The 11,447-nt window shown below is 57.4% G+C and overlaps 2 protein-coding genes across 2 annotated transcripts in view; both read left to right on the top strand.

Moving 5' to 3' along the window:
• Positions 1 to 4,500: 4,500 nt before the first annotated feature.
• Positions 4,501 to 5,617, top strand: LOC102898531 (histone H2B.3). The gene has a single exon (XM_025039016.1). The coding sequence runs from the start codon at positions 4,700 to 4,702 to the stop codon at positions 4,901 to 4,903; it is 204 nt and encodes a 67-aa protein (XP_024894784.1). The 5' UTR covers positions 4,501 to 4,699; the 3' UTR covers positions 4,904 to 5,617.
• Positions 5,618 to 5,964: 347 nt separating this feature from the next.
• Positions 5,965 to 11,447, top strand: part of IQCA1L (IQ motif containing with AAA domain 1 like) — a 13,802-nt gene continuing 8,319 nt past the window's right edge. The window contains exons 1-5 of the mRNA XM_015596156.2: positions 5,965 to 5,975; positions 6,559 to 6,892; positions 7,732 to 7,851; positions 8,141 to 8,317; positions 10,247 to 10,318. Of these exons, the coding sequence (XP_015451642.1) occupies positions 5,965 to 5,975; positions 6,559 to 6,892; positions 7,732 to 7,851; positions 8,141 to 8,317; positions 10,247 to 10,318 (714 nt within the window). The remainder of the gene's footprint in view (positions 5,976 to 6,558; positions 6,893 to 7,731; positions 7,852 to 8,140; positions 8,318 to 10,246; positions 10,319 to 11,447) is intronic.

The raw sequence follows: 11,447 nt of genomic DNA on the forward strand, positions 1-11,447 counted from the left end.
TGAAGACCAGTCCATAGGACCCGGAGGAACTCTCAGTTCCTTTTGCCGATTCGAAACTGCCTTAGGCCGGGGGTTCACAAACTTTAACATGCATCACAATCACCTGGGGGACTCGTTAGAGCGCAGGTTGCTGGGCCTTGCCTCAGTTTCTGGTTCAGTAGGTCTGGGGTGAGACCAGGAATTAACATTACTAACAAGTTTCCAGGTGATGCCGATGCTGCTGGCCTGGGGCCACACTTTGGGAACCGGTCTCCCAGAGCATGTTTTCACAGTGGTCCAAGGCTCTCCTGTCAGGCGTGACCTGTATCACAAGACTTGGGCCACTCGTTAAAAATGCGGCTTCCTGGGCTCCAGCCTGTCGATTCGATTCCGTTTGGTGGGATGGGGTTGGTGCAGAAATGGTCCGCCGTCTGCTTTTCACACTGAAATTTGCAAACCACTGTTCCTGGCAGGATACAGCGAGTTTTATTATTTTACCTGTCCGTAGCCTTAGTTTTCATTAGCACTGTCTAATTTACCTCCAGCCCAGGGCTCTGCATAGCCCGTCCGGACTTGAAGAGCACTTCCACCTTGTGCCACCGGTGGCCGTCCCTCACTCGACCTTGGAAACCTTGGCAGCCATCCTTGTGGGAAAACATACACGACCATATTTCAATGCTCATGGGACTTCAAGTCCCAGATGGTGTCTAAAGCCCCAACGAGCTCCCGACCTAATGGGAAAGCCAGCAAGACGAGAGAACAGGATGGCATACATCAGATGCTAAATTGTGACACATTAGGATACATGGAAGAGTTCAAAAGGGAGGGAAGTTTCCCAAAAAAACGGGACTGGTGCTCGAACTTGAATGATGAGGAGGACCTTCTCAGACGGCCATGACGTCCAAGAGGTGCCCTGGGCAGAGGGACAATAAGAACATCAGGTGAGAAGCCGCAGCTGAGCCCGAGGCCGGACGAGGGGCCGAGACTCCTACTGCACCCGCCGACTCCGCGGGGCCTGGCCTTGTTGCCTTGTGTCCTAAGTGGGGTCCGGAGCAAAATGGCCCCAGTCCGTCTGGGGAAGAGTGGTAAGGAGAGTGAGCTGTGGGACAATGAGGACGGAGACAGGCGATCCCACCTCGGCCACGGGAGGGCGAGGCTACCTCGGTCCCCCGCTAGTTATTTGGGACCCTGTGCAGCGCGCCTGAGGTGCCTAGGGGTGGGATGGCTTCAGAACTGGACAAATGGAAGTAGTAGGCTAGCCGGCTGGTCTATCCAAAATAAAAAGTCAATCTCAAAAATTTTAAGAATGCTTAAAAAGCCCACAAAATACGTACTTCTACAAATGCCTAAAATTAGCAGTGCCTTACTGTGGATTAAGAATTGTCCACCTGGTCCCCTTAAACCTTAGCCTGTGAGATGGAGCGGGACACTGGGAACTCAGTGAAGGGGTGAGTCTGGTGCGGAGCGGTCACTCGGGCTTGCCTCCCACCCTCCGACAGGTGATGCTCGTCTTCGCTGTTCTTCCCACTTCCTGATTCGGAAAACCCTCCTTTCCCTCCAGCTTATGCTGTTCGTGTGGCTCCGGTTTAATCAGCAGTTGAGACCCTGGGATACTGGCTCGCCCATAGGTGCATCCAAAACCCGCCTTTAACATTTAACTCTCCGTTTGACAGCCGCCTTTCTCTTCCCGTGGTTTGCGGCTAACATCCACGGGGACCCCACATCAACCACTATTTCGGGAGCATCCGGTGTTTCCTCCGGCTCCTCCGATCTTCCAAACCCGGCCCCTTCCCCGTCTGAACTCCCAGCTGTGCTTTCCGGCTGCCCACACCTCGCCAGGCTCAGCGCCTGCTCCGTGCTCTGCCTTCAGTCCAAGCCTCACTGCACTTTGCACTTGATTCCACTCTTAATTTCCACACCGTTTATCTTTCTCCCGTTCTTCCCAATTCCACATCCCTCCTCAAATCGCACCTATTCTACAAAACCAGCTCCCAATCCCCAGTCGTTCCGTGAAGCTGTCTCTGGCTGCTGTAGCCCTCGCTCGTTTTTCGTTCTTGAACTCTGTCCCCATCACACACTTCAGCTCTTCGACTCTTCCCTGTTTCCTGTGGACCAGTCTTGCTCCCTTGAGCTGTGTTGCAGGGCTCTTTGTGGGGAGCGTGCCTGCGTCCCCTCCAACTGTCCCCAGCAGAGCCGGTGAAGTGCAGTGGATGCTGGGTGGTCGCATGGCCAAGTGTGAAGTCTAACACCTATGTGATACACTGGGAGATGATTGGGTAGGGCTTGGGGTGGGGCGCGTTCTTATTCAGAGACAGGAAATCACTTGGGGGAGAGGAAAGAGCAATTAGTCTCAAGATTACCCCAGAGCATGTTCTGGATAGGTTTAGGCCAAGCCCCGCCCCTCCATCCCAGGTGCTGGTCCCCGGCCCCACCTGGCTGGCTGCTGCTAACCTCTTAAACGTAGCCGTGAGGAGCGGGAAGCAGCTGGAAGGAGGAGGAGGAGGATGAGCACGGAGCATGGACAGCAGCAGCAGCCTAGGGGCCGAAGGAGCCGTGGTTCCGGGGACAAGAAGTCCAGAAGGCGTAGCCGGCGCAAAGAAACCTACTCCATGTACATCTACAAGGTGCTGAAGCAGGTGAGGGCGGGGCCTGCGCGTGTGGAGTGTGCCGGCCTCGGATGGTTGCTGGACCGGATGGGAGCTGGGACTGGGTTTAGTCCCGGCACTGCGGCGAGTGGCCTCATGCAGGCTGTGCTGGCACTCGGTCTCAGAGGCCCCTTCCCCTCTCGGGAACAGTCATACAGCTGGGATGGGCAGGGGACATTTAAAGCCTGCTCCCCACCACAGTCTAGAAGCTGTAAGTGCTTTCGGACAGACAAGATGATCATGTGGAACGTTAGGTGGGACATAACTAAAAGGGAAGACCACGAGAGGGTGCTGGGCTGGAGGTGATCAGGTGCCCAACACATGACGGTACAAACAAGAGCTAGCTAGAGACGGCTCGAGCCAGGAGCGAGTCACTGAACTGAAGCCTTGGGGAAGCCTCCCAGACAAGCGGCACTCAGTCTGTGAGGGGCTGGTCTCCCTTATAGACGAGGAACCTGAGGTCCATAAAGGCTCAATGAGTTGCTGAATCACATGACCTGACAGCAGAGGTCATGGCCCCCTAGCTCTGGCCAAGCCCCTTGAATACTTCCTATTGGTCCCACCCCTAACCCACAGGTGCCCTCTCAATTCAGGCAGCCTACCAGCGCACCCATGAGACGCACCTCCTCCTGGAACTCGCATACTGACTGCCACCTGGAGCATTGATGGGCACCCAACCACCAGTGTGTCTGGAAGATCAAAGGCACCCGGCCGGAAGCTCTGCCCAGCTCAGCAGAGCCCAGCTGGGAGGAGGCGGGGTCGCTCCGTTGCCTGCCAGGTCCCTCCAATCTGCCTGAGATTCTCACCCCTCCATTAGGTTGGATTAGAGGTGGAGCCTGTCTCCAGCCTGAATCCCATTAGCAGCTTTAATGACCAGACAACCTGGTCTCTGGGCATGCATGGTGGCAGGGGGCAGACTGCCCAAAAGGGCAGCACCGGCGGAGAGACTCCAACATCCTGAAGAAAGTGGGGTGAGCGCGGGTATTAGTGAGCCCTGCAGCTCAGCCTGACTCGGGGCTCAACCTAAGGGTGGGACCAGGACGGGCCTTGAAGGGGAGAGCGGCTGAGCGAGTTACCCACACTGTGAAACACTGTCAGTGGCAGAGAGGCCGTTTGTCCCCAACAGCGCTGAGGAGAGCAGGAAGTGACGACAGCACAGGGGTTTAGGTTGCACCGACCTCGACCTCGTATGGGCTGTCAGTGGCGACCAGAGGCGTCTAGTTCTGTCTCCACCATTGGCTTGACGTGTGTCACTGGGGGGCCACTTATCTCTCACTTTACAGAGAAACACTTCGCGCCTGCCTACTCGCATTTTAGGATTGTTATCGGTCCCGGCCATTTGTTTCACTAGAGATCACCCAGTTCCAAAGCTGGTGACAGAAGACGACACCGAGGCTGAGGAAGGTGCCTGACCTGAGGTGACAGGGTGATTCACGGTCCAGCCGCAGACTCAGGTCTCCTGACTCCTCGCCTGGTGCTGACCCTGTGTCCCTGAGTGTGTGCTCTCTGGCAAGTAATTCGGTGAATATCTACCAAGCTAAGCGCGCACACCCTCTGACCTGGCAGCGCCCCCTCTAGGAACAGCCTTCCTTATGCTCACTGGTACAAACGTTCAAAGGTGTGTATCTACTGTAACACAATCTAATAGCAAGGAAACAAACAAAACCCCTAAATGTCCATTAGGAGAGGAATGGTGATCTGAACTGATTGCTCCGCACTCTGGAACACCGTGCAAACGCACGCACTCCACGCACAGAGCAAAAGGCCGTGATTCCCTTTGTCAAAGACGGACGCTCACATGGGCGGGTACGGGAACTTGATGGCGTTTACCTCTTGCAATCGGGAGAGACTTTTTCTTTTTAACCCAGATATAGGAGTATAAAAACGAATCCCTATTTTCATGTCTCTTGGCCTCTGGGAAGAGGCTGGTGAGGTGGCCTTACGGTCCTGTCTCTAGCTTCCTGCATCCCCAAATTGGAGCTGGGGTCTGCGGCATTAGGCAGAGCCTCCCCATTAACAGAGCTGCCCTGCCGTTTCTCCAGGTGCACCCCGACATCGGCATCTCTTCCAAGGCCATGAGCATCATGAACTCCTTTGTGAATGATGTGTTTGAGCGGCTGGCCAGCGAGGCCTCCCGGCTGGCCCAGTACTCCGGCCGAACCACACTGACGTCCCGCGAAGTCCAGACGGCTGTGCGTCTGCTGCTGCCTGGGGAGCTGGCCAAGCACGCCGTGTCTGAGGGCACCAAGGCCGTCACCAAGTACACCAGCTCCAAGTGACCCGGGGGCCTGACTTAAAAATAAAGGGTGACCTGTTCCTGCACACTGGTGATTTGAAAAATGGATGTGTGGAGGTGAGGTGTGATTTGGGGCAAGGGTATCGTCACTCTATGGCCACCAAGGTGAAATAATGATTCATATGTTGAAAAACCTGCTTTCTAGGTATACCCCATCAGTGACACATGATAAACGGTTGAACAGGGAGTGAGCTGAGGTAGAACTCGGAGCTGGATTAGCATCCTGGATATGCTGCCAGCTCTTTCCATCACGCTTTCTTTGGGCCTGAAATTCCTCGTGTTTGTTACTCTTTGTGATGCCATTTCTGGCAAACTCATTTCTGTCCTGTGCTGGGCATGGGGGCTACACAGATCCATTCTTCAAGATACACAAACAGGAAATCCCAAACCAGCTTCCCAAGAGCCTGCCAGGATCTGTAAGATGTTTTTTCTTTTCCTCTAACGTCTTCCCCTTCATTTCAGAACAAATTGGTGGGAATGTTTTTGAGACTCCTAACTTTCCTGCCCCAATTTTATTCTGAAAAATCTCAAACCACAGAAAAATCGCAAGAAAGTACAGTGACCACTCGTATGTCCTCACCTAGATTCACCACTTAACGTATGGCCGCATTTGCTGTCTCTCTCTCTCTCTCTCTCAGCCTCTGCTCTAGTGGTCATGTGACCCATAAATGCCGTCCCAAGCTCTGAGGGGCTGGGAGTGGGGTGGGATTTAGTGACTAAGTCCAAATTCCCTGTGCTCTCTGTAACTGGGCAGACTCGGCTTGCCGCCTTCGACGCCACGTGCTGAGCAGGCTTACCATGGCCACGGCCGACACCGCGACGCAGTCCTGCGTGCTTCGCACACACTTTCTCACGAAAGGCCTCACGTGGAGGTGCCCTGAGATGAGAGCCGATCACCCACAGCCCCCTCGCACAGCCTTAGAATGCTGAGACAATGGGACAGAACTCTTGAATCTGGGCCGTTCTGGCTTCGTGGGGTGCAGTCAGGATGGAACCACAGGGGGTTCTGTGGATTCCATGACCAGGTCATGAGTACTGGGCACCATGTCTGAGGGGTGAGTGAGGGGCTCAAGCAGAGCCCCCAGGGCTGGGAGAGCAAAGGGCAAAGTGCTTCTGGGGTCCCGTCAGGCTGGGACCGCTGGGTGGGGAGGGGTTCCATGCTGGGCCAGCCCCGGCCGGCACTGGCTTTCCCGCGGCAACCTGGTTGCCCGTGCCTGTGGTCAGCTTTTGCTCCTCAGACTTCCTTTGGACTATTCCAGAAGCAGGGCTCTGCTCTGGGGAAGGGACCGTTCTGCACAGCCGCCCCTCCCCCCACTCACTCCCGCCACCCTGGACCACTGCAGCACCCCTGGGCGTCACCCTCACTGTGTCTGCCGACTCCAAAAGGCCATGTCCAGCCTTCATTCTCCTTGCTTCGTGGCCCTAGTGGCGCCACCCCCCGCCCCCACCGCTAAGCCCCAGTGTGCTCACCGAAACTACCCGCTCGTTCCCCCGCTGGCGCCATGAGTAACCCTAACATCACACCTTCTGGAACCCCCAGTTCCCGCTCCTGAAAAGGCTCAGCAGCACCCGCCCGCACCCCCCACTGTTCCCACTGCTGAGCCCCAGAGCACCCCATGCATGCTGTCCCCTCTCCAGAGCTTACCAACGCCTCTGGGACTCCTCCCACGTGACGCTGCAAGAGCTGCTGGACCAAGAGCAGCCCCTGCTCGAACCCGTGCCCAACCGGGAGCGGGAGCGGCAGTCCTTCCAGTACAGGCTCTCCTCGCTCTACCTGTACTACCTGGGGCTGCTGCGCCGGTTCGATACCCTCTACGACCAGATGGTGCAGCCGCAGAAGCGGCGGCTGCTGAGGCGCCTGCTGGACGGTGTGGCGGGCCGCGTGCTGGAGCTCAAGGACGAGCTGGTGCGCGCAGACCTGTGCGAGAACCACTGTCTGGACCACGTGCTGCACGACCTCAAGCTCACCCCGGTGGGCGGCGGCACGGAGCCATGGCCACACCAGCAGAGGGGGGCTGGGGGGCCTTGACCTCCCTGGGACACGCCGGGTCTTGGCATATCTGCAAGAGAAGGGGGGCAAGCAGATCAGATCAGGGGAACAGCTTCAGGGAGCGGGGTGGGAAGTGGGGGGCGCATGCCAAGTACTTGGGGGTGGCTAGAGCGTCAGGCTAGGGTCCCTTGTGCGGCTGGGAAGATCCATGCCCCACAAGGGATGGGCGAAGAGTCCTCTAGAGGCTCGCTTCCCAAAGTGTGGTCCGCGGACCGGCCGCAGCAGCATCGACTAGGAGCTTAGTAGAAATGCCAAACCCCTGGCCGCACCCAGACCTACTGATCGGCACCTGCGTTTCTGGGTGATCTGCATGCACGGCAGGCTACGGAGCACAGGGAAGCTATACCAGCCTCCAACTGGCCCCCCAGGTCACGGTTCACTGCTCCACACCGAGGCAGTCTCAGTTCCCCAACCAGCTGCAGCAAACTAAGCTGTGGACTTGAAAAAACAGACTCTCCTGGCCCTGCCATTCCGATGCAGCAGTCTGGGGAGGGCCTAGGAGTCTGCATTTTAAGAACTTCCCAGCTGACTCTCATACACAGCCAGGTTTGGGACCACTGCCCTTTAGCCACCACGATCCTCCAGAATTCAACTCAGCCACATGGTGGGGACAAGGGAGAGAGGGATGACTGTTGGCGGGATTCACTCAGGGAGGAAAACAGCGCCGGGGTCTGTGTCAGCAGCTGAGAATGCTAGCGGGTGGGCCAGAGGGCCGGCCGGCTTTTGATTCCTGACGCTCCTTCCCCCGTGTCACTCCAAAGGCAGACCTGGAGGTCCCGATCCCCAAATACTTCCAGCTGGAGCAGTCCAGCATTCTGAGGGAGCGAGGGCAGATACTGGCAGAGATCCTGTCCAAAATGGAAACGCTGTCCCTCAAGGAGGTAAGTCAAGGAGACACCCCCCAGGCCCCGGCGTCCGGAGCAGAGATGCGGCCCTCCAGGACACAGAAGTGGGCCCTGTCCTGCCTGCACCCACCTCTTCGGGTAATCCCTGGCCTCCTTCAAGGATGTTCTCCTGTCCGGCATCAAGAAAGAGGGCCCGGACTTGGGCCTCGAGATGCCCTGGCAGGACTGTGCCCCCAGTGTCCTTTGGTGGCTGACCTCCCAGCTGCCTGCATGGATGCAAGACCTCCCGTATCGTCTTCTGTCCCTTTGCCTCTGCTCTGGCCAGAGCTTTCTGGAAATGCACCGGACCGACGCCATAATCCTCCTGCAATCGGCTGAGCGGGCCAGGCAAGGCCGGCTCCGAGCCACCTTCATGCGAGAGATTCGGAGAGAGAAAAAAAAGATGAGGGAGGACGGGCGGCACAAGTTCAGTCAGGACCAAGCGGCTATCACCATACAGAAGGTAACCCCCCAGGGCCCAGGAGGAAGAGCAGGGCGGTCACCTCCTCCAGGAAGCCTGCCTAGCTCAGCAATTGATAACAAAAGGGCAGGTGCTTAGATTTGATTGCCCCACACCGGATCCTAGACTAAGAACCTTTATCAGTCGATGACTATCTATATTATTCGTTATTATTTATTCTACATCTCTGTCTCCAAAAAGACTTAAATGGGAGACCATAAAACCCCTAGAAACATAAGGATCATTAAAACTAGGGGGGAAAAGATCTATAATAAGGCAGCAGGACAGAGTGGATGGCCACTCCAGAAACTCTTAAGGCTGTTAAAAATAAGTCACTAAAATCTACCCCGAGTCTCCTGGCAGCTGAGACAGAAGGAACCATGATGAAGAGGACAAATGTGACCCACGCGTCCTCGGGATCTGTGCCACCTGGGGTCACTTTAATATGGACATGACATGACCTCGCACCCCATCCTGCCTCACTGCAGAACACGCCGTCCCGTCCCTAGTGGTCACTCCACACCTCTCGGTCCCTAATGTCCCCGAGTGTGTGAGCCTGGCCCCTTCTTCATTGCTCAAGAGGCCACTGACACAGGCCCACTCTGGGTGGTAGTGGCTGCCAGCGTGACGAGGCTGCAGGAAAATTTCGGTGCAGGAAGGGGCCACTTTGCTCCTGCAGCCATCACCGCTCCTGCGGCCCACTGTCCCTGCTCCACCCCAGGAATTCACCTGGCGCCTTTTCTCTCCAGAAGTGGGCCCAGAATGGCTGGCGTAGCTCTGTGTCTTTCTCTCTGGTATCAGCCTCCTCTTCTATCTTCTCTCTCTCAAGTCTCAATGCCTCCAAAGCTTCTGTCTGCTAGCCCAACAGAGGGAACTTAGAACCACTTTCTACCAAAAACCAAAAGCAAACCAACCAACCAACATCAACCCCGAGAACAGATACCCTCCCCAAATGGAATAGATTTTGGTTATTGATCAGTACGCAGCGTCCCAATCTGAGCCCCTGCATTTGGGTGACTGAACCAATGTCCAACCACCCGATGGAGGCAGAGGAAGCCCTTGTCCACAGGACTCACCAAAGCGAGCCCTTTGAGAAGAGAGTCGGCCCCAAAGACAGAGCCCCACTTCCCCTCCGGGGAGCCAAAGCAAGTCATTCTGTCCCTTGAAACCAGACTTCAAGGGTATGGAAATCCTGCATTCCAGCCTTGGGGTTCTCCAGCACATACACTAATCAAAGGCCATTAAGGGCGCTGAACGAAAAGCACTTAGTTACTAGTCCCAGCAGCAGGACTAGAAGCCAGAAGCCAGGACAAGAACCTGCTCGCTGGGGCAACGTTAGAGACTGGATGCTGCCTGGCGTGTGCTGTCCCTGCCTCGCTTTGCCCAGGGCCCTGTCCTCCACTCGCTAGCACCAGGCCGTCCCCAGGTCTGAGAGCGGCTAGCCGCCTGGGAGAAGAGCACCAGGCGAGGGGCCGGGAAAGCCGGCCCCGGTCTCAGCTCTGCAGGGACAGTCTTCGGGCCTGGGTGAGGCCATGTGTCGTCTCCAGCCTCGGTCTCCTCACGTCACAACTGTAGGAATTAATTAGGGGAGCTCCACAGTCCCTGAGGCACTGATGACCGGTGGAATCAAGTATTGATTCCAAGTGCTGTGCGAATTCAGACACGTGAGACAAGATGGTACTTGAACTCTGGGCCTCAAAAGGCACTGTGGAGTCGAAGGTGTTGATGAGGAGGGAGTTTCTGGGGGCCCCTGCAGCTGGGCTGTGCTGGCGCACCCCCACCCCGCCCTGTCCGGGGCTGTTCCTGCTCAGGTGTCCATGAGCTGCCCGCCTCCACAGGCCACCCCAGCACTCCTACCCCACCCCACACCCTCAAACCTCCCCTGGCCAGACCTTCCAGGGAACGGACACCTGGGCCGTGTGTCCCCCCCAGGTGTGGAGAGGTTACCTGCAGAGGAAGCGCACTCTGCAGGACCGGCAAACAGAGATGGAATTCATTGGCATGGTGAGTCCCTCCCTGGCCACTGCGGGGGGCACAGGTTGGCCAGCGCATGGGGCCTCTCCCCTCATCTTTGTCCCTCCGTGCCCCCACCCCAGAGCGTAGCCTCGTACAGCTGCTCACTGTCGACACCACCCACTGCTCAACTGTGGGGGGTGTGATGGAGGGGTGCAGGACGGTGCGGGGGGCGGGGCGAGGGACTCTTCAGGCTTTAGTTGAGAAAGACGGGGAAGGACCAGAAAGCCACTGTCTAGCCAGGTCCCCTCTTCCCATTCTCTCTCCTACAGCCCTTAGAAGGATCTCAAATATGGGTGTGGGGTGAGGGATAGGAGCACGGAGCGTCCTGCGCTCCAAGTCCAAGCCCCTGGCAGGAGGAGAGGGTGCACGGTTGGCTCAGCCAGCGGAGGGAGGAGGCCAAAAGGCCAGTGGGAGGCTCCTGCAGCCTCTGGGAGAACCACAGGGGGCCTGAGCTGGGATGGGGTACCCTCATCACACCAGAGCATATCGGGGGGTCATGGGCTCCCCACTTGCTCTGGGGGCCCCAGGCTCACTTCTCCTCTGTGTCGGGGAGCAGGGATCGTGTGAACGGCAGGTGCGAGGGGAGGGTGGGGGCTGGAGCCTGGGGTGTGCGCACAGACCTGCGCCCTGAATTTGTGTGTCCTCTGCTGTCTGACGCTTCCTTCACCCAGCCAGTCTCCACGGACTTAGGACAGGAAGGGTGACGGGGGTGAGGGACATGATTCCTGGGAGGAGCCTGGCAGTGGGGGCCGGGGGACCAGAGGGGTTGGAGGTAAGGGCTGGGGTGGTGACTCCGGAAGGCTTGGGGGCTTCAGAAGGAAGCAGGGCCCAGAACCCATCATAGGAGTGGAAGTCAGAGGCTTGCTGGGGGGCTGGGGAGCTGGACCCCCAGGAGGCCGGGTAGGGCCTTGGTGGGGAGGAGGCAGGGGGTGCATGGCACGGCGGTGGGTGAGGAATGAGCCGGGCCACCGGGCCCATCAACAGTGTGAGCTCAGCGTTTTCAGTAATTGTCTCTGCGCGGAGTGATATTTAAAATACATTTGGGAGCCAATGAGGCGGGAAAGTGGCTACGAGCGCGGCTGCCACCGGCGGCCGGGCGGGGAGTGGGTGGGGGCTG

The sequence above is a fragment of the Pteropus alecto genome, unplaced genomic scaffold, assembly GCF_000325575.1.
Source record: "Pteropus alecto unplaced genomic scaffold, ASM32557v1 scaffold48, whole genome shotgun sequence".
NCBI lineage: Eukaryota > Metazoa > Chordata > Mammalia > Chiroptera > Pteropodidae > Pteropus > Pteropus alecto.